Below are 27,068 nucleotides of genomic sequence, written 5' to 3' on the forward strand. Positions count from 1 at the left end.
GACTGCAAATACAGATTCATCCCCATGACACTGAATTAATGACAATGTGACAGCCTGGACTGCCACAGAAAAGCCGTGTGAAAACAATGATTCATGGTACTTGTGTGGGCTGAAACTGAACTTGGTTGCTTCCTGCATGTTGTTGTCATATCTTTGTGTTTGTGTGTGTGTGTGTGCATCCCTCTCCTTACCGGACATACTCCTTCTTGGTGTCCTCCGAGACGGGGACACTTTTTCCGTTGGGTTTGAGCTCATGTTGGATGATTTCTCCGTAGGCGTTGTGCTCTACACAGAAAGTGTGGTCCAAGACGCCAGTGATGTCATTGTCCCTGAAGAGGAAGGAGGGCAGGTTAGAGAGAGAAGGTGTGCAACAGTCAGGACTCAGCTCTCAGCTTCTGCAGAAATTATTTCTCTTTACTCCATTTTTTCCTTATTCTTTTTAGGATTAAGTCCAACAGAACTAAAACACACAGCTGTCATCTGCACTCAACATCCTGCCCATGGGTTTTATTGCGATTATTTTTGGCAACTGTTGAGTTTCTTTTATTTGCTGTAATTGCTTTTATTTTCATTAAAAATCATCATCCTCAACCTCCACATGGTAATTTATTTAATACAGAGTCTGATCAGAAGTGTCTTCTATTAGTTTTGGTTTTCCACCTCTGATGAAGAGCAGCCGCTTCTCAAGCCTACGGGATCTATTTTAACCATTATATGCTATTTTAGCATATAATTATTAAATCATGTTTATAATAAAGTAATTTTCGATACATTTTGAGGTAAATATTGGGGTAATTTGGCAGTAATTTCAAAGAAATTTCAAATAGGTTACTTGCTTAATCATCACCTAATTACCATGGAATTTGCGGACCTGTAAAATGAAGTGTTGCCAAATCTCTATCAAAAGGAAGATCGATGCAGCGTCCTCGTGGAAAACACTGGGCGTCAAAACATGCAGGAGAAACCAGCAGGGATGTTCATTTTTGAGATCAGATGTCATTAGTTTCACTGGCAGCAGAGGGCGCCACAGCCATTAGAGATTTGAGGACAGTGTGTGCATCCTAAGTATATGTCCCTATTTGTCCTGTCTGTCCTGATGCTTTTTGTGTTTAAATATGTATGATTTTATATCCTGTCCCCCTTCAACCTGCAAGCAACCGCTTTCTGAAGGAAGTTAAATGTGAAAGCATCATCAAAGCAGCTTCAGTTCTACATGCGTTTCCTCTAACCTTGGGTTGCCAGCGAGAAAGAGTTTATAAAAATAATGGGTTGCCTAGAATAAAAAAAATTCTCACAGGATCCAGACGAGGCTGTTGTGGAGGTCGGGGTCGACAGACTCCATGTCGTCCAGCGTGATCGGTTTCCCCAGCAGCTGTTTGTAGAAGGGCAGAGTGAAGCCTCCGTCGATGTAGTGGCCGTGGAACACCGCCATGCCCATGATGCGACCCACGAAGTGGAAATACGACAGGTGCTCCTGCAAATTAAAACAGGGTTATTTACATGAAGGCTTTTCATTCATATCACATCTGTTTAACATTATATCATATCAGATTATACATCTTCAGTTTAAACCCGAGGGGAGTCATTGCTCTATCAAACTGCAGCATGATTTACAGCATGCAAAAAAATAAATCCAAATAAAGTTCTATTATTATGAAATTCTAATTAAAACAACAGATCTCTCAAACCCTTTTTAAAATCCACATGAAATTCATATAGTGTCACATGGTAGGAATTAGCCTGCTGACCTTTAAACTTTGCTGAGCATATTTAAAGTAATTTAATTTATTCTTAAGACATCCAAACTGCATGCTTGTAGAAAGAAAAGTCTTGTTTCTGTGTGCATCTGATGATTGGCTGGATACAAAAATTATCACATGTCTATTAAAAGTTTTTTATGATCATAAAACTATATAATTCCTACCGGGTTGACAGCAGAGTCCGGGTTAATCTGTAGAGTGTAGATGTCGTCTCTGGAGTACTGGAACAGGCCGTAGTAGGGGTTCAGCATCTCGTGGGACAGCAGGTATAACCATTCCCTAACACACAAACACAGATTTACTCAGAAAAATGTACATCAAACAAGCATAAAAAAGTCACAGAAAAATAAACATGTGACTAAATACCTTGCTACTCCGCCATAGTCCAGTCCCTCTTCTCCTCTAAACTTGATCATCAGTCTTTTCCAGAGATCCTTTGGACGCATCTTCATCACCTGCCGGTACGACTCCTACGATTCAACACATACAGCAAATTTAACACAAAAAAAGAGCTTTAATATCACAGATAATAACTGCACATTTGGGGCAGACTTGAGCCTAAACACAATAAACATTAGCTTGCTTTAGAAAGAATAAATTGATTCCAGTGCATCCTGGTAATTCTGTCCGTGCCTCTCATCAACGTAACCCTGCTCCACTTCTAGTTAAACAAATAGTCAGTGTGTTTCCTTTTGACATTACATAAGAGTCATCTCTCTGTCTGTCCTCTCAGAGGAGACCAAAGACTCAGAGGCCATGCCACAGTAAACAATATCCTGCTACAGCACTGCTGCAACAGTGAAAGCATGACGGAGTGAGGCTGCACAGAGTCGGCTGTAAGATGCTGTTAAACACACAAACGTTTTAGATACTCTAAACTGAAGTTATCCAACATGCTGGTGGGCAAAACTATTTGTGTGCAAAGAGTACACAACATTGAAAACCTTTAATCACATGTCAACTTGTGGCACAGAACACGTGTAGATAGAATATCTGAGTAGAACCACTGGAAGTACATGCACACACTTGCGTGAACAGACCGCCAGCGGTTAACTGTAGCACTGGTTCCTGCACAAAAACCTCAAGTGGATCTGCAGGGCTGGTTTTCACACTTAACTTTCCCCTTCCACAGCTGTCACGTCGAAGGAGGATGAAGTCATATTTTTCATTGCTCAACTTGTAGTTATGAAGTTATGTCTGGCCTCGAATTCTTGCCACTGCTGCCTTAGCTCCTTTCCTCACCCGCTCCTTCCCACCCTCCCTTCCCCTCTCCTCTCCCCCCGTTCCCCATCTCTTTAGCTGCTGAAATCATTCAGAAAGAATGCCTTGCCTTGGTAGAACAAATGATTGGGAGAGCAAGAAAAAGAGAGACAGAGGAGGAGAAGAAATCGTTTTTTTGTGGTGTTGTGAAGGCCTTTTTGTTCTGCTTTCCCTGGAAATCATAAAGCGGTTCTGAGTAGTGGTTCTGCGCTGCCCTGGGCCCTTTTCTGGTGCACATCGTAAACGGGGTGAAAAAATGCCAGTAAAATGCAAAGATCTGGGCTTGTGAGCATTCTGCTATTGTTTTCATGGACGTTTTGGAGTTTGCGTGTCAGCACGTGATGCTTTTGTGAATGCCAGATGGTGAAATTTTATGAACACGCGTTCAATGCGTATTATACACATTCAAGGAAAATTCTGTGTTTGCATTCATTTACGGGGCATGTGTTTGCATGCTGCGCTCACATGCCCTTCAACAGTCAACCAAATGTTTCCTTTTATGGCTTAAAGCACATCAGGAATGTTAGGTTAGGGTGTCATGTTAACAAGTATCAAGACTATTTTTAGATGAACATATGCAGTCCTGAAGTGGAGCCTTTCAGACAAATAAAGGTTTCTGGATCATGGTGGTTCATAATCTATAAACATGATGAAAGGAAGTGTTTGTGTTCCTCTTGTTTTCTATCAGGCTACTCAAACAAGTACGTCGTTAACATCAGGGCCGGCTTAAGGAATAGGACATACAGTATAGGCGGTCACCTCTTCAGGGGGGTGCTGGTCGCCCTCTAGAAAAAAATTAAATGAAATTTTGAAAGAAAATGCCAGTGGGCACCCTTCCTCATTTTCTGCATTAAGGTAACAAATGAAGAAAGAAAGAAAGAAAGAAATACACCTTTCACCCCTGTAACTCTTTTTTCATCTGCCCGGCCGCACTTATTTGTTAATAAAAGTGTAAATTGTAGTGAAACTGACTAAACACTTTTAAGCCAACAATATCAGGGACCAATTGTTTATTTATATTATAATAAACACAGTTGTTTCTGAAAATAAAAATCTTAATTTTTGTCTTGAAGCTATGTGATGTCTGATGTGTGTTGCAGCTTACAGGGCAAGGCTTGAGGTTCTGGGGGAGTTGAACCCTAACCATAATCCTAGAGCACCGGGGGGCTCCAAATCCAAATTTCGCCTAGGGCACCAAAAGGGCTAGAGCCGGCCCTGGTCAATATGCTGTTTGTGTGTGTTTTGAGTGTTTTTTTTGTGTGTTTTTTACCTCAAATATCTCCTCTCGGCAGACCTCGATGCGGCAGTGGCCGGCCTGGGGTTGTTGCTGAGAAAGCTCCTGTCGCAGGATCTTCAGCTTCTGCACCAGGTCTCTCTTGTATTTGGGCACCGTCAGGCACTCGGCCTCTTCAGGCAGCTGGGCTGGGGAGAGAACTTGTTGAGGGACCATGGGACCTCCCTGGTCCTTCGACGGAGGCGGATGACTGGATGGATAATGTGGTTGAAAGGGGGAGGCGTAGGATGAACAGCCAAGGAGGGATGGAGGAGGAGGAGGAGAGCAGATGGAGGGAGATCAACAAGGTGTGAATGGGAAGATGAGTGACAAGAAAGACGGGTAGAAGGAAAAAGACAGAAAAGAAGAGTCACATGTCAGTACGATTCACTTTAACAGCAAATATTAAACAGGTTGTCTTGAGCTGATTTCTATTTGGTGCATTACAGCCATTTACTGTCACATGGCCATAAGTATATTTTATCATTTTTCTTGTGTACTGCTTTGATTCCAGTTGAGGCAACATATTTACAGAAGAAGAAAGAGGAATATGTCCTGTAGGGAATTCCCCAACCCCTCCATCTCAAATATCCTCTAACCGCTGAACTAGGGAGTTTTGTAAGAAATTCCCTCTTGAGCCCTCCTCACTCCTCTCAAAGCACTAAACACAGCCCTAAGCCCTGAGTAAATCTGATCCAGACCTGTGGACAGGCTGGGCCTTTGACCAGACGTTTGGTAAATAATACCACCAGGAAAGACAGAGAGAGGGAGATAACCCCTGGGTAAGCAGAGGAAAAGAGATGCACACAGCAGGGAAAAGAAAGAGAGGGAAAGAAATATACAAACTAGAGTGGTGTAAGAACAGCTGGCGCCTCTGGCTAGCTCTCTTCAAGTCTAACATATCCAACTTTAATTATTTTAATTCCCCCTAAATCATTACTCCAGCTGTAGTCTCTTTTCCATCCCAAGACATCTTTACTTCCTGTGGAGCATAGAGAAGCTGACAGCCCAGGTTGTTTAGGTATCCCTGCCCACCACCAACCACAACTGGAACTTCCATCATCCGACCACTGGAGCTGCCACCCTTCCTCATACTTTGAGGTGAAGGTGGGAAGAAAAAAAAACACCAACATTTTTGTAAACTTCCAGTCTTGTTTCCCTTCGACGAGCACAAATACTGAAGATGATTTTCTCTAAGCTGCGAACGATGTTCTGATAAATGTAGATTACAGCAACGGCTCTGAGTTCATGTTAGCCAAAGTGCAGCCTTGTTTTGTGATTTTGCAATTTTCAGGACAAGAAGTGTGGGAAAGGTGTGAGCATGCCTGTTGCAAAGAGGAGCGAGGAATTCAACACAAGGAACTTGGCTACTGAACTTTACCCCCTTTTGCTCTCTTGTCATTCAGGGCCTGTGATTAAAAAAAAAAAAGACGAGACAACTACAAAATGCAATCTTGGCAAAAGTGAGCCATGGTCAATGTTCTAGGTCTGGTCTCCTCCAGCCCTCATTGTGGTGTCGGTGGTGGGATGCCTGGGTGGGCCTCGTAAAAACATAATCCATCCCTCCCTTCAACAGGACAGCAGCCCTCATTTTCCTGCGAGGAGACGCTGAGCCAGCAGAGGACGTCTTTAAAAGACGCTACTGTCCTCCGCTGGGAGAGGAGCGTCCGGGCTGCTGTTGGCCAAACAAAGACTGAATTGGTTTATAAAAAGGAAGGAGAGACCTTCTGAGGTAGCGGCACATAGCCACCCACTTATTCCGACACTTGTACATTTGGGTTCTCTGGTTCAGTGGGTTGAAAAAGGCCTCATCTATTTGGGCTTTCCAAACTAAACGGGTGCAGTGTTTCGCCAGTCTATCCCTGTATAATCAAGTCCGCCGCTATTTATTTTATTGGCAGGCGCTGGGGCTCCTAGCATGTCAAAGAAAGGGTAAGACTGCAGCGGAGCAGTCCTGAAAACCACTTTAGGAAGGAGGAGGGGAAGAAAAGATGGCCTTAAAACAAAATGGAATGAGTTGCTTTTGGCTGGGAGGCTGAAGAACCATATAATAAAGCGTAATTTCAGCGCATTTTTTTTTTCCTTCTGAGGGTACGGTGTAATTAAAAATACGTTTCGACATAGTTCATCGTCTCTGGTTTCCAAACGGGGACGAGCTCTGCATATTTGATGGTAAATATAGAAAATACAAGCACAGCAAGGCTGAAAATCTGCCCGAGCCAAAAGAGAGAAATGGTTCCTCTTGCTATGACAGCTTGGGTAAAATACTACTCGGGGAGAAATATAACTTTCAAATTCAATATAAGAGCCAGAGGATTTTATTATTGTTATTCCAAGGTGGAAGGAGCAGGAGGAAAAGAAGCTGGAGAAGTCGAGAAGAGAAGGAGTGAACATTTGCCAAGACTGGGTCACCTGCATGTGAACCTGAACCTGCAGAGTCATGATAGCCCTCCATCCTCTTACGGTATCTGCAGGGAGGCAGACTGGGTGTGTGCACAAGAGCCCAAAGCTGCGTGTTTGTGTGTGTAAGAGAAAATGTACTTCTTTTTCATGGCAGCTGACACAGGTGGGCTGTAATGAGTGTTGAGTGGGTGTAGTGGTGTTAAAGCCACACCAGCCACCCCAACACACCCCCTACCCGGCCTGGGGAATCAAAGGCCCCTTTATGAGTCTGAGTATCAGCTGGTGCCCTGCTATATAACGCTTGCCTAAAAAGCAGGAGAGGACAGAGAGGTCGGCCAAACACTGAAGCAGACTCTACAGAACGTGGAGTCAAAACTGTGCGCATGCGTGTACAGAACTATTTTTATTTTTAAATGTGTTATCTTTAACATTCTTGCCACCTACCAAACTACCACATCTGCACGCTTCTATTGGTTTCATACAATGCAGGAAGTACAGGAAACCAGCAGCAGACGACAGACTGCAATGATGAGACGGTCTACTGACAAAAATATGTTGCGTTGACGACACTTTCTGAGAATAACGGATGAGAGGTTTGTAAAATGTTGCCATTACAGAAAACAATCTGCTGTATTTTCTGCTTTGATTGGACTTATAAATAGGGCTGTCAATCGATTTAAACATTTATTCGTCATTAAACGCATGATTGTCCATAGTTAATCGCGATTCATTGCACATTTTTTATCTGTTCAAAAGGTACCTTATAGGGAGATTTGTCAGGTACTGACAAGAGTGCAGTACATTGCGCATGCAAATAAAACAGAAGGGATTTGGTGTGAGAGACATTTTTTTGGTATGGATTTAAGGTTTCAACTAGCCACACCGAGGTCCTGTACTCCTGTTCACTCCGAAACAGACAGCCCTTTAACGCACCACATGCAGACAGGTTTACCCTGCTATATATACTGTTTAGACGACTGCAATTTACTGTAGCATCAAGTCACGTGAGGTCTGAAAAGTACAGTATGATATGTCAAATACTGTATATATTGCATATATATATATATATATAGCTGATGATTTATCTTTCACAGGTTAAATACACCACACACCCAACTTGTACCAAATATAATATAATGACTTCTTAAAACATCAATGCAAATGTTGACATAAATGTCATGAAGATTTATAACTTGGTTGGGAAAATACCTGCTGATGCCCACTAAACCTCAATCCAGCGGCAACTAAAAATACCTTCAGCAAACACTGATGTAATCTTGCAGACATATATATACTATGTGCTGGTGCAAAGGGAGGAAGCTAAGTGTGCGAGAGACAGTGTGGCAGACCACAGTAATGTAGCTGTGTCTGACTGTCTGACAACTCAAGGCCTTCATTAGTCTAAGGTCGACGGCAGCAGGGCCGCCGCCTGAGTCACATTCAAACCAAGATGCATCCTGCAGGATCAGTAGACTGAGGTGCAAACTGCAGACTCACAATGTTGTAATGTCTAATCTGTACAGACAAAACACAAACTGGTTCTACAGACACAAGGTAAAAAATATACCCGCTAAAAAACAAAGCGGTACAAGTGTTAAATCCAAAGTGCCTCAAATTAAAAAGCTCTTAAAAACCACCTGTACAGACTGGTGTTTGTATAATATCTTTTAAAAATGTTTTTAATGTTGTTCTTTTACATTTTATATATTGCGATTATTTTAATCTAATGTTAGAAAAACTACAACAGTATACCAGCAGACGTGTAAGGTAAGTTTATAACATGGACAGCAGTCAAACAGACCAACGTTATCACTATTTGAGTTTGAGCTAATTTACCTTTACAGCTGGCCTTATTATACATTCTAATCTTTTTAAGATAACATAATTTAAGTGGCAGTACGCAGTATATTTTTGTCATCATTTGGCAATATTCCATAATAACCTTTCAGCATATTGTAATTCAAGTGTTCTGAGAGAAAACTAGACTTCTGCACCTCCTCATGGCTCTGTTTTCAGGCTTTAGAAAATCTAGCCCGTGATGGGAGACTTTGACCAATCACAGGTCATTTCAGAGAGAGAGCGTTCCTATCAGCTGTGCTCAGGTCATGTGAGCAGAATTTGACATTCCTTCACCAGATTTCACAATGGCGCCAGCGGCACAAACTTTCTCATTTTACAGCTAAACTGTGCACTACAAGATGATTCTGAAAACATTCGAGGAGAGAAATAGGCATTAACGTAACATAATATTGATTCATATTTGATCAGTGCTGCCTAGTTTGACCGTTTGGTTGGAGTTCGCGAGGGATTGACAGCCGGCTCTCATAGACGGCAGCTGGACAGCAGACCTCAGATCAGCTCTTACTGCTTGTTTTCCTCCGGTATGTGAAATCTTGCAGATGCCGTTAGGAGCACCGGAGGACACAGAGGCACATGATTTTTTTGACACATGACATTTTATAAAAATAACTTCTTTTTTTTTTTATCATATTTGCTCTAATCTCGCCTACTTCAGCTTTAACTAAATTATTTCTTGCCCAAATGTCAAGTTCTACTTTTTTACTCTGAAAAACAATAGGCTGATGGTCTTAAAGCCAGAAAAGAAAAATCTGATTTGCTTGTGGATTTATTAGACTTATTTCAAGGATCAGAAATACCATAACTCTAAATTTGGCTAAGTCCGCTCTGATTATATTTCTTCAGAAAAAAGGCCAAATAAAGTATATAGACACATACTTCACTCATGTTTCAAGAGTGTTGGACATTCCACATTTAATGCTATGACACGGACGGCATACAGAGTGTGTTTTAATTTTGTTTTCATTAATCAGTGCGTATCACGTAAAACTGAATTAGAAATTGGCTCGTTAATTTTGACCTTTTCAAAGTTCTAAAACTGTCTGGACTCCCTCAAACGTCTCCTAATAAGGAGTCAGACAAGCCGTTAATGATGCTGACTGGATAACATAGCTGAGCTTCAGCTCACAACCAGAGGCTGTTCTGACACATATGGATACTATTTGACCAAATGACCAGATGTTGATTTCCCAAACATGTCTATCGTGCCAGCCGCTGTTATTGAAAGAGGTTTCGACTGAGAATTTGCACTAAAAAAGCAAAGGGGGAAAATCTCTCTATGTTCCTCTTGTTCTAATGAGTCCTGCCTCACACACTGGCAGGCGGAAAGTACAGGGAGCTCCCCGACAGCCAAAACACACCAAGAACAATCCTACAATTCAGTTAATCATATCAGGGATTCACACACAACTCACAGGTTCCTTCCACACCAATATCACGACTCTGCTTCCTCTAAACTACTCAGTTGAAGAGCTAACGCACTGTTAACGTATGTATCCCATGTGTGTTCGGCGAGGATATGAGGAACTGGTGCTAAGCTAACAGCTGCTGTGCTAACACGTGTTTAGTATTATTTTCCCAAGTGGGGTCGGCTTCACCAGGCCTCTCTGCTGTCGTAGCTGCCTACAAGCTGATCTTCAGTGGCGGCAGACTGCTGACAGACAGCACAAACACACCGAAAGATGGACTGACAGCCCCCCGACACTGACAGCCAGACAGTGTGTGTGTGTGTGTGTGTGTGTGTGTGTGTGTGTGTGTGTGTGTGTGTGTGTGTGTGTGTGTTTGTGTGTGTGTTGAACTTGAATGACATCCACATGAAAGTCAACCCTGAGGAAGGTTATGCACATACAAAACGTAAACACATAATGGACATTGCCCCGTGGAAAAGTATCACAGTCAGCATTTTCTCTCATGATAGTGTAACAGAGTGTGTGTGTGGGTGCGGGTGCGGGTGCGTGTGCGTGCGGGTGTGTGTGCATGTGTGTGTGTGTGTGCGCGTGTGTGTGTGTGTGTGTGTGTGTGTGTGTGTGTGTGTGTGTGTGTGTGTGTGCTTGCGTGTGCGTGTGTGCGTGTGAGAGAAGCTTTTGAGTGACTGGTTGCTGAAACAGCTTTAAACAGACAGCTGGGGCGAGTGTACGAAAACCTGTGTGTGCTGATTGCATTGTTCACATGCATGTTTGTCAGAGACCATGTGCAAGTGTGTGCGTATACATACACAGATTATTGTCTGCATGCAAGTATGTGAACACACGTATGTCTGTACAAATGCATGTGTGCGTGCCTGCATGTGTTTTTGTGTGTGTGTGTGTGCGGGTTACCTGAGGTTAGTGTTTTGGCTGTCCATGGCCACACGGGAACCATTTGGACTTGGACTTGGTGGGCTGCGCGAGAAAACAGGAGGAGAGAAGGGAGGGAAAAGACAAAGAAGGGAAAAAAAAGGGCATGAAAAGAATGTGAATGACAGAAGATGATTGAAGCGTTGAAAACAACATGGGACGTGATTATAAAAAAGAGAGGAGACAAGTAACAGGACACAAAGAAACAGAATAAAGGTAGATTAAAAAAAAAAAAGAGAAGCAAGACAATGAGAAGAAAAGCAGAGGAAGAAGAAATAAAACAGTCAAACAGTGATGACGTCCAAGACATGGACAAATAAATAAATAAATAAAAACAGAGAGAGGAAATGGATGAAGAGATAGCAGCGTCAGTGAGAAAGACAGAAAGAGGAAGATAAGAAGGGACAAAAAGAGAAGGACAAACATATAAGGTGAGATGAATGAAACCAAGACAGTGATGATCTTACAGTAGATATACAGTATTCATTGCTGGTGGATTCATGACTGCAGTGTGTGTCAGTTTTATTCCCTCACTTAAGGTTATTCCAGCATCCCCAGACAGGAGTCATCAAGTCCATTTACAGGACGGATAGTGTGAGTGTGAAGCTACTTCTACTACGTCTGTTCACACCTGGCATTAGAATGCGTCTCCACTAGTGATCGGATCACTGAGGACGCATGTTAATACCGGGTCTGAAAAGGGCCTCTGTGTTTTTGTCCCCACTAGTTTGAGTACTCAGGGTAGAGGAGACTGTTAACATTTGCATGCAGCAACATTATTGACCATTTCTGTTTTGGAAGAGTTGTGTGTAAGTACCCTATTTTTTAGAAAGATACAATTACTGGAAATAAAAAGCTAAATTTGATATGTCCTTGGTAACACAAATCTAAACCACAGCCAAGGTAATGTCCTTGAACATTACCTAATGTCCTGGGGGCTCTAACGCATCAATGATTTATACACCTACTTGAGTACTCGATGCAGGTTAGCGGATAGTCGCGGGTCTGTGAACTGTGTTGTTCGATTGTTGTGATCAACAAAGTAGACGCGTCCTGTGGCTGTGTTTCTGATCTCCCAGCCTGGTGGCAGCGGGCCCAGCTCCTCACAGTTCACATTGCTGAGGTCCCTGAACAAAGAAGATAGAAACCATTAGCAACTGTAATTCTAAATTCAACTATAAATACATACATGTAGGCTAAAACAAACAGGCCTGCAGACCAAACAGCACCGATCATCACACTCTGACTAGCTTTAGTACTATATATAATTGATTGGTCTCAGATGGGAGAACATTTCCTCCCAACATGGATAATAAAGTAATTATGTAATTAACTTGCTGAACAAACTCCTTAGGTGCTGATCCCCATCAGAGTCATTGTCCTTTGTGGAGTTCAGATTTTATTGCAGTGCAAAATTAAAGGTACAGTGTGTACAATTTGGCGGCATCTGTGTGGTTGCAGATTGCAACCAACCGAGTACCCCTTCGCTCACTCCAAGACCGCGGTAAAGTGAGCCGCCGAGTGCACAACCGTGGTAACGTCGTTCGCCTCACTCAGAGGCCATCCTTACCATTGTAACACAACTTTAGGTGCAACAGAAGTCAGACAGCGGCTGGCGGTACCACGGTTTAGCACCAAGCGGCTCACGTTACCGCAGTTTCACAAGCATGTTGGAGAACCACGGTTGGCCTTCAGGTAACGTAAAAACGAGAAAAGGCTCTCTCTAGAGCCAGCGTTTGGTTTGTCCGTTCTGGGCTACTGTGGAAACATGGCCGAGCAACATGGAGGACTCCGTTAAGAGGACCCGCTCTGTAGACTTTTCCTTTACAGCAGGTTCACAGGACTCAGACCACTAGACTGGAGATCTCAACAGACCAAAGAGCATCAACAACATTAATCATTATCCTTCTGACAAAGTACTTGCTCTGATTTCTCAATTCTTCGTCTCTCCTGTACACCGACATTCCCGTCAGTAGAGACCTAATCCCTGATCTGGGACAATGCTATAGCCTAAGGACGACTTGTGCTTGTGTGTATGTGTGTGTGTGTGTGTGTGAGTACTTTGTCCTTGTGTGAAGTGAGGACACATCACTCAGGGACAAAGCACATGCCTCGCTGCACTCATCACAACATACTGGGTCATTTTACAGGCTCTGTCCAAAATGACCAAACCCAGAGGTTGCTGCTGTGAGTTGGATGTTAAATGCGTGAGCTTCATTGCTGAGCAGCAGCTACGCCGAGACACGGCCAAAAAATGTAACGCAATAGCAGCGCCTGAAGTCTCTGGTGAATTAACTAGCGGGCTATTGAGAGTTGGTGAAACAGTTTGATTGAATGCAGAACCACTAGTCTTTGGTGTGTTCAGCTCAACATCTGTCCAAAAGATTTTTCAGCCAACTCCACATCGGACTCAGAGGTCATTAGTTTGGCTGACCCGGACTTGAGCATGAAATATGACTAATACGTGAGAAATTAGGTCTGATCCAGCCCAGTCAAGTCCAGTTTGGTCCTGTCAGTTTTGGTAATATCTGTCAGGTTTATATTAGGATTAAAATAATACAACACTGTCAACACTGCAGTGCATTCATCGTGTGTTTAAAGTCAATGTGTTGTGAGATAATTATGCTCATATTAACCCTAAGAGACCCACATGGGCCTGTTTTTGTCTTTTTTTTAGGGGGGTACAAGGGGTCTTTAGGGGGAGATAGCAGGTCAACAGTAGATGTCACATGGAAGATGTGTACATCATCTGAAAGCTCAGAACCTGAAGATTAATTTGAGATGCAGCTCAGCGCTGTGTGTCAAGTTGTTCTAGTCATAAATCTGAAATAAACATGAATTAAGTAATTAATTGAAATTAGGGCTGTCAATCGATTAAGATATTTGATCTTGGTTAATCGCATGATTGTTCATAGTTAATCACACATTTTTTATCCATTCAAAGTGTAACTTAAAGTGAGATTGATAAGTATTAAGAAGTATTTTCTCCTCTTAGATATACACTTATCAAAATGGAAGTGGGTAAACATGCTTGCTTTATGCAAATGTATGTATATATTTATTATTGGAAATAAGTTGTTGCAGCAATTTTTGGGTTGATAGCATTTGTTGAACAGATTTGGTGCTAAATTTAACCATTTTTTACCACTCAAGAATTGATAAAAATGATCAATAATCCCGCCAAAATACCACATTAAGACACCAAGACCTTGAGGAACACCGTAGAAAAAGCCACGCTATGATTTGGTTTAAAAACTTTTGACATTTGGAGATTTCGGCTAGAATTGCATTTTTCGGCGCTTGGATGGCGAGCACTTCTGTTCCGAAAACTGCTCAGAAACCTCCTTATTGTCAAGCTACCTAGGAAAGCCATCCTCTGAATGCTCTAGGTCTCTAATTTGTGGCTGTAAAGTTTCATGAGGTTGTGATTATCCTAGAGGTCACCACAGGTCATTATATACAGTGAAATCAAATTTTTAAAAAATGGTCTCATTACAATGAAATGGCTTCTATGGGGACTAACATCATCACACATGAATACAGTTGGGCTCATTGGATCCACAAGAGTCTCAGCTTTAAAGTGATACCCAATTTATGTAATTCCAAGACTGTTTAGGGACCCCAGTATGCAGAAATATTCAAATACACCATTTTTAGAATAGGCAAAAACAACACATTTATATTGGATGCAAAAAACCTGCATGTTTTTTGCCCCAAACTGCATGTGATTATCATAAAGTGGGCATGTCTGTAAAGGAGAGACTCGTGGGTACCCATAGAACCCATTTGTCTGTGATGCCGTGGTCTTAGCTCTTAATAACATCAATCAAGAGAAATTCATAAAGTCTTTTACAAATAGATACAAATCTGTACAATAAAGATGGAAAAAACTGGAAAACAAAGGAATTACCTGGGCACTCGGGGGTCATGCCAGGTGCTAACTCCAGTCTGTGTGTGGAGGAAGTAGACTTGACCCTGCTGAGTTGTTCTTTGCTCTAAAACAGAGAGAAAATTAATTGGAATTAATATGTGAAAATGGCAAAAACAGCACTGAAACAAGCTTGAAACTGTTGCTGCGTCTGTTGTTCTGTAGACTAGTCCTGATGGGTACAAGCATGGATAGTGAGTTTGTGTATTTTGGAGAAGGGGAATTCTGTTTATAATTGATGTGACAGGCAAACTGCAGGGACAAGAGTTTCTTAAGGTGTGCGCCAATGTAATCAATTAGTTCCTCTCCTGTCTCCAGTAGGGCTATCCCAAGAGGATGGGGGGAAATAAAATGTGAGGGGAATTTATCAAAGACTTCCATGAGTGTTTTTCCTTGCGCAGAGTTTCTCGGTGCATCCTAGTTGCCTTGTTTTCTCTTAAAGTGTGGTGTGTGCTCTGAAAGTAATCCCTTTCCCATTAATCTCCAAAACCAAAGGAAATGGAAAGGAAAACGCTGTCAGTCATTCCAAACCCACTAAAATAATATATTGTAAACAAACGGGGGGAAGAAATCCGAAGAGAATGGTTCATCATTGGCTTGTTGGATCTCTCGTTCCATCCAGCTCACGGATGAATGGAGAGTGAGTGTGTGAATGTTGGCACAAAGTGTGTGTGCTGCACAGGCGTGGTGTTCATGTGTGTATGTGGACCCGCTAATCCATCACTACCCCCCACCCCAACTTCCTCCTGGCACAACTCGTTTCCTACCCACCTCTCCCTCTCTTTTTCCCCTCACACTCTCCCTCTCTCTCTCTCACGCTCCCTCGCCACACCCAGCCACTGGTTCAGAGGGTTCAGCTGAGGAAGAAAGCTCGCTTGCTGTTGGGCATCAGTGACTCACTTTGTCCGACCTTGGACAGCCTCAGTGGACACAGCAGGACATTTCAAAAGGGGGCACAGGTCCAGCAGTGCCATTCTAAAAATCGCTGGCATACAGCACCTCACTTAAAATAAAAAAACTAATTTTACAGACTCTGTGGGTATTGTGGGGTGCACTGTTGGAAAATGTACTTGTGTAGCTCCTGCATTATTTTCCCAATGTGTTTTCATGCCGTTAGTAAGGTCAGCTTCAGAATTACAGACATAAAAAAATAGCCAATGACCTAAAGTACCTTCTCTGAGCTAAACACCGAGCTATGAATACCCTGCTTTGCCCTCTTTCTCTTCACTCTGGGAATTTCAGTGTACAAACCCCAAACACTTCTCTAGGAAGTTATTACAAACAGGAGAGGAGAGGAGAGGAGAGGAGAGGAGAGGAGAGGAGAGGAGAGGAGAGGAGAGGAGAGGAGAGGAGAGGAGAGGAGAGGAGAGGAGAGAAAGTGTGAGTGAGCTCAAGGACAGAGCAGAGAGACAGAGAGAGAACAAAAGGATAAAAAAAGGGCATTTAAACATCTCATCATTAAAAGAAATCATTACTGCCTCCAGGCTACAAACTAGATGCTGCCAAAAGAGCAGCTCACCATGTCTTTGATTGTGTATTTTTGGGGGTTAGGGCTGAGACTTCACCTCAGCTTGCCTTTTTGATATCAGTGAACAGGTAATGATAAAGTTCACCATGACTAAAGCTGACTTTCTAATGTACCAGCTAGTTAAAAGCATTCACTTTGTGTCCCAGGTGTAAACTAGACACTTTGACCACCAGCAGGAGGGACCTTTGCACTGTAGTTGCACTGAAATATATCGTATTAACATGTAAAAATCAACACTGGTGATGTACTGGCAATCTTTGCAAATGGATGAAACACTTGTGACGAAGCTGAGCTCTGTCAAACGTAACCAGCATTTGTTTAAAACATCAGACTGGGGTCAGTCAGGTGTGTAAATACATTTTAAAGTCAACTTATGGATACCGAATTGCAGAATTTACTTAATATTAAATTTTGTCATGAACTGCCCGAGCAACGTTGAGGTCTTAAAAAGAGCAATACAAATTTATTAGAATCATCCGTTTCCAATGTAACAGCCTACAACTCAAAAGACAGCAGAAACTATTTACGTGCTTCTGAAACTTCCGGACCGTCAGCCAGCCAACACACTCCAAAACGTTCCACAAAAAAACACTTTAATAGGCTCGTTGGAGATGAACTGCGCCTCGCCTGGAAAGTAGACGAGATCAGGCAGCAGCAGCAGGGGGCGGGGACAAAAAGCGGCGGTCAGGTCGGACAGTTTCCAGCAGCCTTCAAAGATTTTACCGGAAGTCACAGGAAAAGTGACATCCTGTTAGATCCGATCTGTAGGCTACTCGTAGTTTTCAGACCACGTTCAGATTTATTTATATTTGGAACTGTGCGTGTATCTGGCATTGGATTCTTTCCTTAATTATTTTTATGTCCGCCTTGTAAAGCACATTGTAATGAGCACTCATTTTGGTAAGTGCTATATAAATAACCTTCATTATTATAATTATTGTTATTATCAACCACGCAAGATGTTTGTTAACAGATGAAACCTTCATTGCACAACATGAAACTAATATCCTACAATCTAGCGTTAAACATTATAATATCAGAGAAAGTTCAGTCTTTCTACAACACGTGGTGTTTGCTGTTCTTTGATCAGGTGAAAGCCAGGCGTTTTACCATAATGCCTTGTGTCTTGCAGTCGTTGGAGAGCAACTGCGGTGCCTGGCTCTAAAAACTGCGGCTGTCTCGATCTCGTGAAGTTATCGTTGCCCACGTGTGCATGACGTCAGAGCAAGTCAGCATCAAGTCGGACACAAATCTAACCGGCATGCAGTAGGCATGGATGGTAATCACTTAACAAAGGGAGTGTGTGTGTGTGTGTGTGTGTGTGTGTGTGTGTGTGTGCGTTGCTGCTCTGTCTCTCACCATAACCCTCAGGAAGGTCAGGCGGCGTATGCAGGTGCGTTCGACTCATGTAGTTACGATGCCGCTGCGATCGAACACGTCTCTCCTGGATCCGCACTTCGCCCGGTGGGCAGCTGGCCTCGGCCCCATTAACAGGCGTCATCACAGGCGTGTTCTCGTCCACCACACAGCTCAGCGGACGCCCCGACGGGCTGGAGTACTCCGACGCTGGCCTGGGAAACAGTAGAGAGTGCGCATGTTGTTTTTGTATATGCAGTGTAAGCTTAGTCTCCATTTTCAAGTTGTAAATTCTAAATATATATTTATATATCATACATAGCCTTTTTATAACACTTTAAATTTTGAAGAGCATTTTGGCTAAAAGACATCTTTCTTGCTGTGGACTAAATGAATAAATTAACAAAAACAACAACTGTTTACTTTTATTCCTTACATGCATGGTGGAGTGTGTTAAATGAGTGAGTGGTACGTTGTCGACTTTCGGTTTTGGTGACTGTGCACTATATTTTCCTCTGCTGGCAGAGACCTGGGTGTGGAAGGTGCATTACTGTGTGTTACAGGTGTGCTAAGGGGTTAAGTCACAGGTGCAACCAGTTTATTTGTTCTTGTGATGTCTAGACATAAACACAAGTATAGTGCAATTATTGGTAAACACCCTGTGTCATCAGTCCTCAAGGAGAAAAATGGATTTCAAATGGTTGAGATTAAAGTGATGTGAAGGATTACGAGTTGCATAAAAGCAAACAGATAGTCCTCACCAGTCTACAGTAAAATCTTTAGTGTGTTTGTGTGCTACCTAACAGCAGGACTTATGGACACATATCTGATAATCAGACATAAACAGAGACAGGCTGACTTTCTCACACTTACTGTATCTTTGTGTGTAAATGTGTGTGTAGCATGTCTGACCACTGTCTGGGTGTGCGGAGTTACTGACGCCATGGCTATCTGAAACCTTGGACCCTTGTCTGTCAACCCACAACCCACCTCCCCACCTCTCCACACACTCTTCCTCCCTCCCCCTTCACTTATGTCCCACCTCTCCTTCCACTTTCCCTGGTCCCTCCTTCACAATATACCACTCAGGGCTCCACAGTGCGTCCAAAACATTTCAGTGGTCGCACCGGTGCACCTGACATTTAGCAGGTCTGTGTATGTGTGAAACCGTGCCCGTGTCTCAATCTGCTCATCTTCCTCCTCAGCTTCACATTTTCCGCCTCCTTCAATGCCCGACCACTTAACCCTTTCTTCACCATTTCCTGTCTGTCCTACGTCGTTCTACTACGCTGCCTGGGGGCCACTGGAGATGTGTAGTAGGAGTGGGTGAGGAGGTGGGGGCGGTGGTGTTATTTGTTTGCTTACTCCCCTCACGGCTCCACTGATATGGGCCAAGTAGGAAGGCGACAGTTGTTTCTGCAGGAACAGGGGCCAAGTAAAACCTAGCTGCCCGACTGGCTGGCTGGTTTATTTAGGTGTATGTGTGTGTGCTTGTGTATGTGTGTGTGTGTTGCGGTGGGGTGGGGGTGGGGTTAAGGAAATTGACAATTCACTCATTAGCGACTGTTATTGTTGTGTTGTGAGTTGGGCTAAGTGGAAGTTTAGTTTTCTGGAAAGGGAAGTAGGGAAAAGTACGACCACTTAAATATATCCCCCGATGCTTTGTTGTAAAAGGTCAAGTTTGTTGTATTTGAAGTCCTATCTGAGGATGTGTGCTGATGTACCTGGTAGGTCTCTCCCACTGCGTGGTACGTGTGATGTGGTTCAGGTACTGTATCCTTCCAGAAGCTGTCCTCCTCTCTTCCCAGCTGATTCATGACAGATTGAGACAAACAGGTGAGAAAAAAAACATCCTACTTGTTGTAAAGCAATATAAAAATTTACTTTGACACCACCACGAACATGCTCATCTAACAGCACTGTAAACAATGAATCCCTCATTTTATAAGTAGCGCGAAAAAAGAGAACCACCAATGTGCACACAGCTGAAAACTACACGTCACTCATTGTACAGGGGGAAAATTTAGATAAATTAGACAGATATTTTCTTCATACAAACCAGACAAAAGTCTCATAGGGAGGATAGTAATATTCACAACAACTGTTTACACATGTTAAATATACCTCACTTTTCAAATATACACAAAATCACAGAAACTAGGCCCCCCCCCCCCCAAAATACACCTCCAAACTATGAATTACTTCACTGATATAATTCGTCTCTGACAGAGCTGAAGATAGCTCCAGAAAAAATGGGAGACTTCAATAAAAAGCAAAGTACTTTGTGCACAAATAGGAGCTCATTTTTAAGGAACAACTGTGATAATACTGACCCATCGGGTAAGTCATTGTCGAACAAGCGACTGCAGTCCACCACCGGTCCTCCTGTCCCGATGCGATCTCTGGACTGAAGACTTACTACAAAGACAAGGATGACTGTAGATCAATGACTTATTCCTACCCATATAGTGCAGCTCAAACAATGACTAATATTTAGTACATTCATCATTTCTTATCAAGTCGCTGTGGTTTGTGGATTCAAGTTCCACTAATGCTTTTTATACATTTTGCGTCTATTTCCTTTTCTCCTCCGACATTAATACAAAGGAACGCAAAAATAAGAAAATTAAAGACTTTTTTTGACAAGTAATGAACTGAATCAGAGAACTGAGACGGAGGATGCAGTCTGGGTCAATTTGTGTTTTCTAGTGTTTAAATTATGCAATGCACTGAGACATCCAGAGTTGTCTCTGGCAGAAAAGGTGTACATTTGAACTTTTTTATACAGAGTAATGGCACACTGGATTTAGACTAGAGCATCAGGAATATGTAATGCTTTGGTTATGCTTTCCACAAGGACGGTCGCACGGACACGAGCTGACGTGGAATCGTGACGAGGAAACGTTTGGATCTTTTATAATACGTGCAGGTTTACCGACATTCTCAAAGCTCCGCAAAGTTCTCCATTTTCTCCACCCATCCACGTAGTTAGAAAGACCAAAACCTGCTGCACGGAACCCCCGTGAAGGGCTGTGTCTGTTGGTTTGACGTCACATTGGCCGTGCAGACACTCACAAATGCAGCAAGCATAAATCAATCAATCAACACAGACTGACATAAGACTATGCGTATATACATATCTTTAGCTCGACTTCCTTACCCTTAAGAATGATAACATTTTCTATTGTGATGTACAGAATGCAACCAAAGGGTATATGTGTGTGTGTGTGTGTGTGTGTGTGTGTGTGTGTGTGTGTGTGTGTTTGTGTGTGTTTGTGATTCTTACCGACTATTTGTCCTCTCACAGTATCATTGTCATTGGGGCCCAGCTTATTCAGGTCAAGTCTCTGATCTGCAGGGAAAAACAAACAAGACACAACATAACCATTGATTAAGCATCGCCGATGAACAACGTGTTGTATTTCACACCAAGTAACTAGGCCTTCAGACTGAAAACATAACTGCAGAGGGTTGCGTTGTGTAGGTGTGCAGTGAGATGCTGAAACACTATCCAGGAAGGTCGGGATGATTAATAGATCGATCAGAATGAAGGCTTATCAGATGCCAGCACTGCACAATGGATTTATAATACATGAGAGAGGATGTTACAACCCTGGAAAGTTATAATTTGTATCCTCTGTTGCAACAATCACCAGATAAACAGTAGCTCTACCCTGTTCATCTTATGTAACAATTAAGTAATCTACCAGGAATGTGCGCTAATACACATGGCCGACATTGCCGGATAACTTCACATTGTGTTGGGGCAAAATGTGAGCCAGGTTCAACATTTGTGTCAGATGACACTGCGTTTTCTTTTGCTCGAGCCTTCTCTGTCGACAACCTTGCAGCGTCAATGCCGTGCCATTGAGAGGAATGGGGAAGCTGTGTGCTTTTATTACACAGCGCTAATGACAGTCTGACTTATGCATGAGTCAAACAGGACACACGGAAGTAGCCAGTCAAAACTCCAATATAATAAATCATGTTTGCATGCAAGTGTGCCTTTAAAGGCATGATGGGTAGGATCTGGCGGCACCTAGTGGTGTGGTTGCAGATTGCAACCAACTGAGTCTTTCCAAGACTGTGGTAACGAGCATCGCTGAGTGCAAAACCGTGGTAACGCCGTTCGCCTCTCTCAGAGACCATCCTTACCATAATAACACTACTTCAGGAGCAACTGAAGTCAGACGCCAGCTGGCGGTACCACGACACGCTTGTGAACTGGCGCCAGTTTCACAAGCATGTCATGGAGAACTATGGTGACCTTCAGGTAACGTAAAAACGTGAAAGGCTCTCTCTAGAGCCAGTGTTTAGTTTGTCCGTTCTGAGGACCCGCTCCCTATGTAGATATGAAGGGCTCATGCTAAGCTAACGAAAACACAGTTTCAGGTGATTATACACTAATGAAAACATAGTTATAAATAATATTTTCCATTTCTGCCAATAGATCCCCCGAAATGTTACACTGTTCTTTTAAAATGTCAAAAATACAACAGCGTTCTCTGCAGAAGAAACGCCTCTGCAGCTTCACCAGTTTTGTGGGAAAAAGATAAAAAATTTGGAGACACAAAATATCCCAAATTTTGGACAGAAAATGTGTTTGCAGTCATGTTGTTTCTGGATAAGTAAGAACGCATTGTCTGCCCAGCACAGGATAGCACTGCCAGACACAGACAGCAGAGAAACACAACACAGGAAGACTCTGAACAAGATCCAGACATAGATACACTCCACAGTCTCTCTCTCTCTCACACACACACACAACCACACACTGAATCCCACAGGGAAACTTGTGCATGACCAGTCCAGCTGACCAGTACAGGAGTGATATCAATTGGTACCAATTAACAATGCAAGAGTCCTGCAGGGGCTTTTGGCTTACTAAAATACAACAAAGTAAAACGTAATCAGACATAAGACAGAGTGTAAGAGAGAGAGAGGAAGAGAAATCTGCAGAAGAGGCAGCGAGAGAGAAATAAGGAGATAAAGAGATGCCCCAGTTCTCCATCTACTAATACTAAAACCAAAGTCAGACTGGATTCGTCATGTCTTTAGCTTTGCCTGTATGATTTTGTATGCACATTAAATGGTCTGTTTGTAAGTATAGACTAAGGACATCTAAACAACCCTATAGCTTGTTTCCAGAAGTGTGTGTGTGTGTGTGTGTGTGTGTGTGTGTGTGTGTGCATCTGTTCCGGATACGTGTCTAGACTAAACAGGGATGGTCTAAGCCTTACATGGCTGGAATAGTAAGCAGATTTTTCTCTTAAATAAGAGAAGGGGGGGAACAGAGAGACAGACCATTTACAGACCTTTAACCACAAGCCCTCACGGCACCATTCAAGTCCTCAGAGCTAGGGGAAATATGTTGCTACAATGAACAAACTACATAAAGGATTAGTGTTGATATGTGCATGTAGCCCCACAAGACTGTGTTTAAGTATAGATGAATATAGCTCATGAACAACTGTATCTGTGTATTTCTGTATGCATATTAGGGCTTCACAATCACAATCCCGATTTGGGCTTCCCATAATTAAATGAACATGATCGCCTGCGATATTGATGTTTATAATATGTGCTCCACTCATAGAAAAACTCTGCTGTATAAATCAAACGCTTCTTCTTCAGTGTGAGTGAAGAAGACATAAAGCTGCAATTTGTAACAATTGCAAGTCCAAAATAAGCCGTGGAGGAACAACCGTAAAAACATTTGGAACAACTAACATAATAAGACTCTTATTACATTGTAATTCATTCCAATGATGCTGCTCAGAGTAATCACAGTGATGATGTCTGTAGACAGCACGGAGCTGAAGAGCTGATGGTGCATTCAAGCTCTGCTGAGTACAAATGAGTATCGGCGATGGTAAATTATAACGCTATCATGATGCGTTCAAATGTAATCTTGTAAAATGTAGTTTTTGGCGGGAAACTTGAATAAGGGAATTATGGCCTGATTAACTTCCTAACACTACCTCTAAGCAGGTTATAATATTTAATCAAAACCATTAATGCCAGGATTTTTTTTAGTCAAAGTAAATACTGTATTTATATAAAAAAACAATCATTTATTTCCTAGTCATTTGAATTGCATGTTTTTATGCAAATAACCACTATAGATGATAATAACAAAGTAAAAGGATAACATTTAGAGTTCTTGACGGTTGGAATGAAGCACAACATGGAAGTGAAATCAGCGCTTTATTTTTTTAAATGTGAAATTTCAATAAAAATATATTATCCCTAAAATCTATAAATAATCAAGATCTCAATATTGATCAAAATAATAATTGTGATGTATCATTTTGGCCATAATCGTGCAACCCTAATGCATATGTAAAAACTGTAGAATCAGCAGTATCACAATCAGCAAATCAGTGAATATAACGAGCAGTTACATCAACACTATAAATGCCACAAACAATAAATAAACATCAGGGATCAAAGCGAGGTAGACTAACGTGTAGTCAGGCAAGACATTTTGAAAAACTGGTGGTGTGTGTGTGTGTGTGTGTGTGTGAGTTCAGAATTGGGACAGAGGACTTTGAGGTTTGTGTCTGCGATGCAACAGGAAAAGGAGCTCAGTGTAGAGCCAGACAGACTTCTAGTAAACTAGAAAATCATGCCAGATCCACTTTTGGTTTGCAAGAATGTGTGTGTGTGTGTGTGTGTGTGTGTGTGTGTGTGTGTGTGTGTGTGTGTGTGTGTGTGTGTGTGTGTGTGTGTGTGTGTGCTGAAGTGAAACAGTTGAATATGACTTCTAGGAATCAAGGCAATTCCAGGAAAGTATTGTTTGTGTCTGTGTGTGTTTTTATGTTTGTCTCAGTGTGTGTGTGTGTGTGTGTGTGTGTGCGCATCTTGGTCAGACCACAGACCGGGCACAGTTCATGTGTCACACAGGACAAGGACAGGGGGATAATGTGAGTGTTGGTGTCTTGTCGTAGATCATAATCCGTCTCCCTGTCTACTTCCTGTGGCTGCGAGAAAGTATAATTTATGCCATGTTGGCCGTACAGTAAGTGGCTGGTCTGGAGCCTAACTGGAGCCTATACTGTCTGTTTCTGGAAGCTGTGGGTCCAGAAGTCGTTTGGCACCCAGTGGGGTAAAAGTATGGCACCATCAAGGTCCCCTTTTGTGGTTTTTGGTGGATTAGGGGGTGAACCTCACATAATGTGCCAAGGATGCCATTTAGGAGCGAATTTAAAGGTTGCTGGAACATATTCTGTAATCTTAAGTGAAGTATTTAGCTTTCTGGAGCGGTTACATTTGGGCCAACCAAACTACAACTACCTACATTCATGGAAGTATCCAACTATGCAGTTTGGAAAGAAAAGCATTCAACAAATGGCAATTATATTCAGACAGACAACTCCTATAATGGTTGTGGGACGTGACTGTGTAGGATGGAAATAAGGAAAAGGCCGGATATATAAAAAGGGGGGAAAATGTAACTTAATGTGGTGGTTCTTGTACTTGTCTGACAATTTTTGTTTAGGATAATTCAGGAAGGTGGATTGAAGGAAAGGAGGGGAGTGTTTGTAAGGAATGTTAATATGTACTATAGTTAAGTGTACATGTGTCAGTATCTACTGACTACTGGTACTGCCAACAAGGCAGACAGGGCTAACAAGCATGAGGCCATGTGGACTGCACAGAAATAATATCAGTTGGAAAGGGCACAACAACACAGGGGCCATGCAGACAGGAAACCAACCAAGAATGTGTGTGTCTGTGCAAAATCAGTGCTGTTCCTTTGTAAGGCCCTGTTCAGACCTGGAATTAACATGCATCCTGTGTGATCTGATCACAAGTGGACAGCTTTAAGTACAGGTGTGAACGCACTCAAGACGCATTGAGATCGGATCTTTCAGACCACATTCAAAGGTGGTCTGGGCCACATATGGCCACATTCCTTGTGGCCATAGTGTGTACGCGAATGTGTGCTGGGCCACATTAAGGACCGCCTACTCAACTGACGTCCCGCTTGGATCCGCTGGTCTCTGATGGTCTCTGATGGTCTCTGATGGTGTCTGCGCTCCTCACGTGAATAGACAGACAGACGCGAGCGCATGTCTGCCTCGCAGCATGGAAACGGCTTCTGTGCTCTACTGTATTCTGTTGGTGCGACTGTATTTTATTAAAACATATCTTATCTAGAGGCTATATAGTCTGCAGACTATCAGACTAGGCACGAGAAGTGCATCATTATCAGACTGTCAAAGATGTGTCGGTGTTTTTGTTCCGCTGCTTTGTACAGAGCTGACGCCCGCTCGCTCTCATCTCCGGCTCTCTGAAGCTCTGTACCCCGCTGTTGCCTGGCAAAGGCAGCGGTGCCGGCGGCACAGAGGTCCCCGGGGACCGCTAGTACAATAACCTTATATTTTGATGTTAATAAAATGTACCTGAATTCACAAATATGTAGGATATTACTACTGACATTCGTGTAATATAACGTCACAACGTCTGCTGTATTAGCCGTGTGTTTACTATGTGATTATTTGCATATAGAGCGGGGAAGTGAGATTGGATCACAAGTGGCCACTCAAGATGCATGTAGAGACACATTCTAATGCCAGGTGTGAACAGACGTACTTAGAGCTGTCCACTTGTGATCGAATCCCCCCAAGAGGCATGGTAATGCCGGGTCTGAGCAGGGCCTATGTTACCCACATTAGCCCAGGATCAACTTTACGGTCACACAACGATCCCAAAACAGCATCCGTCTTCCTCTTTTTGCATCTTGTGCGAAACAGTGCCAATAAGTTTATAAGCAGGACTTTGTTTCCAAGAATAAAAGCTATTGGTTTCCTTGACAGAAAGTCGCATTGCTGTAAAAATGAATTGTTGCTATTGATTTAGTCCCAGGTGCCAGATGTCTACAGCAGCCTATATTTCTGATATGTGTGGCCTAAAGGAGCTTCCTGTATATTGTGCACATAAATCTTATGGCAATGAATGGCTGGCACAAAAGCAGCAGCAGGCTGAAGGCTGGGGATGGGACAGCGACACTGTTGAAGGAGCCCCACATGTAGCAACAGGCTAGCTAGCTATCAAACTGCGGCAGCCAGATAAAACAAAATGCACAGGAACGGTTCACTGAACGTGAAGCTGTTCTCTGTTGTTGGAGACACTAGGTCTGGTCCACACATTTGTCTGACTTTGTGTGCATACATGTGTGAAGAGAGGTTAACATGGCTCACCCAACCGCTGTTTAGTTATTCATTAATTCATTCTGTATTTCCCGCAGAGCCTCCCCATCTCCCTTCACTAACAAGCCAGACGGGCAGCACCTTAAGGTAAAGGTCATGGTAAGCATGCAGAGGGAGAATGAAGAGACCACACAGAGGATGCACTTATGCAC

The 27,068-nt window shown here is 42.7% G+C and overlaps 1 protein-coding gene and 1 long non-coding RNA gene across 2 annotated transcripts in view; one reads left to right on the forward strand and one right to left on the reverse strand.

Annotated features, from left to right (window-relative positions):
* Positions 1-27,068, reverse strand: part of LOC141764930 (E3 ubiquitin-protein ligase SMURF2-like) — a 71,263-nt gene that overhangs the window by 5,030 nt on the left and 39,165 nt on the right. Inside the window, exons 5-16 of the mRNA XM_074630631.1 lie at positions 20,988-21,053; positions 20,035-20,119; positions 19,426-19,509; positions 17,705-17,916; positions 14,800-14,884; positions 11,858-12,016; positions 10,872-10,934; positions 4,291-4,504; positions 2,127-2,230; positions 1,925-2,039; positions 1,296-1,474; positions 192-329 (exon numbers count right to left, since the gene is read on the reverse strand). Of these exons, the coding sequence (XP_074486732.1) occupies positions 192-329; positions 1,296-1,474; positions 1,925-2,039; positions 2,127-2,230; positions 4,291-4,504; positions 10,872-10,934; positions 11,858-12,016; positions 14,800-14,884; positions 17,705-17,916; positions 19,426-19,509; positions 20,035-20,119; positions 20,988-21,053 (1,504 nt within the window). The remainder of the gene's footprint in view (positions 1-191; positions 330-1,295; positions 1,475-1,924; positions 2,040-2,126; positions 2,231-4,290; positions 4,505-10,871; positions 10,935-11,857; positions 12,017-14,799; positions 14,885-17,704; positions 17,917-19,425; positions 19,510-20,034; positions 20,120-20,987; positions 21,054-27,068) is intronic.
* On the forward strand, positions 11,016-27,031 carry LOC141764933 (uncharacterized). The gene is made up of 3 exons (XR_012593322.1): positions 11,016-11,105; positions 11,253-11,320; positions 26,955-27,031. It is a non-coding gene; the product is annotated as an uncharacterized LOC141764933 (long non-coding RNA).

The sequence above is a fragment of the Sebastes fasciatus genome, chromosome 3 (genome assembly GCF_043250625.1).
Source record: "Sebastes fasciatus isolate fSebFas1 chromosome 3, fSebFas1.pri, whole genome shotgun sequence".
In the NCBI taxonomy this organism is placed as follows: domain Eukaryota; kingdom Metazoa; phylum Chordata; class Actinopteri; order Perciformes; family Sebastidae; genus Sebastes; species Sebastes fasciatus.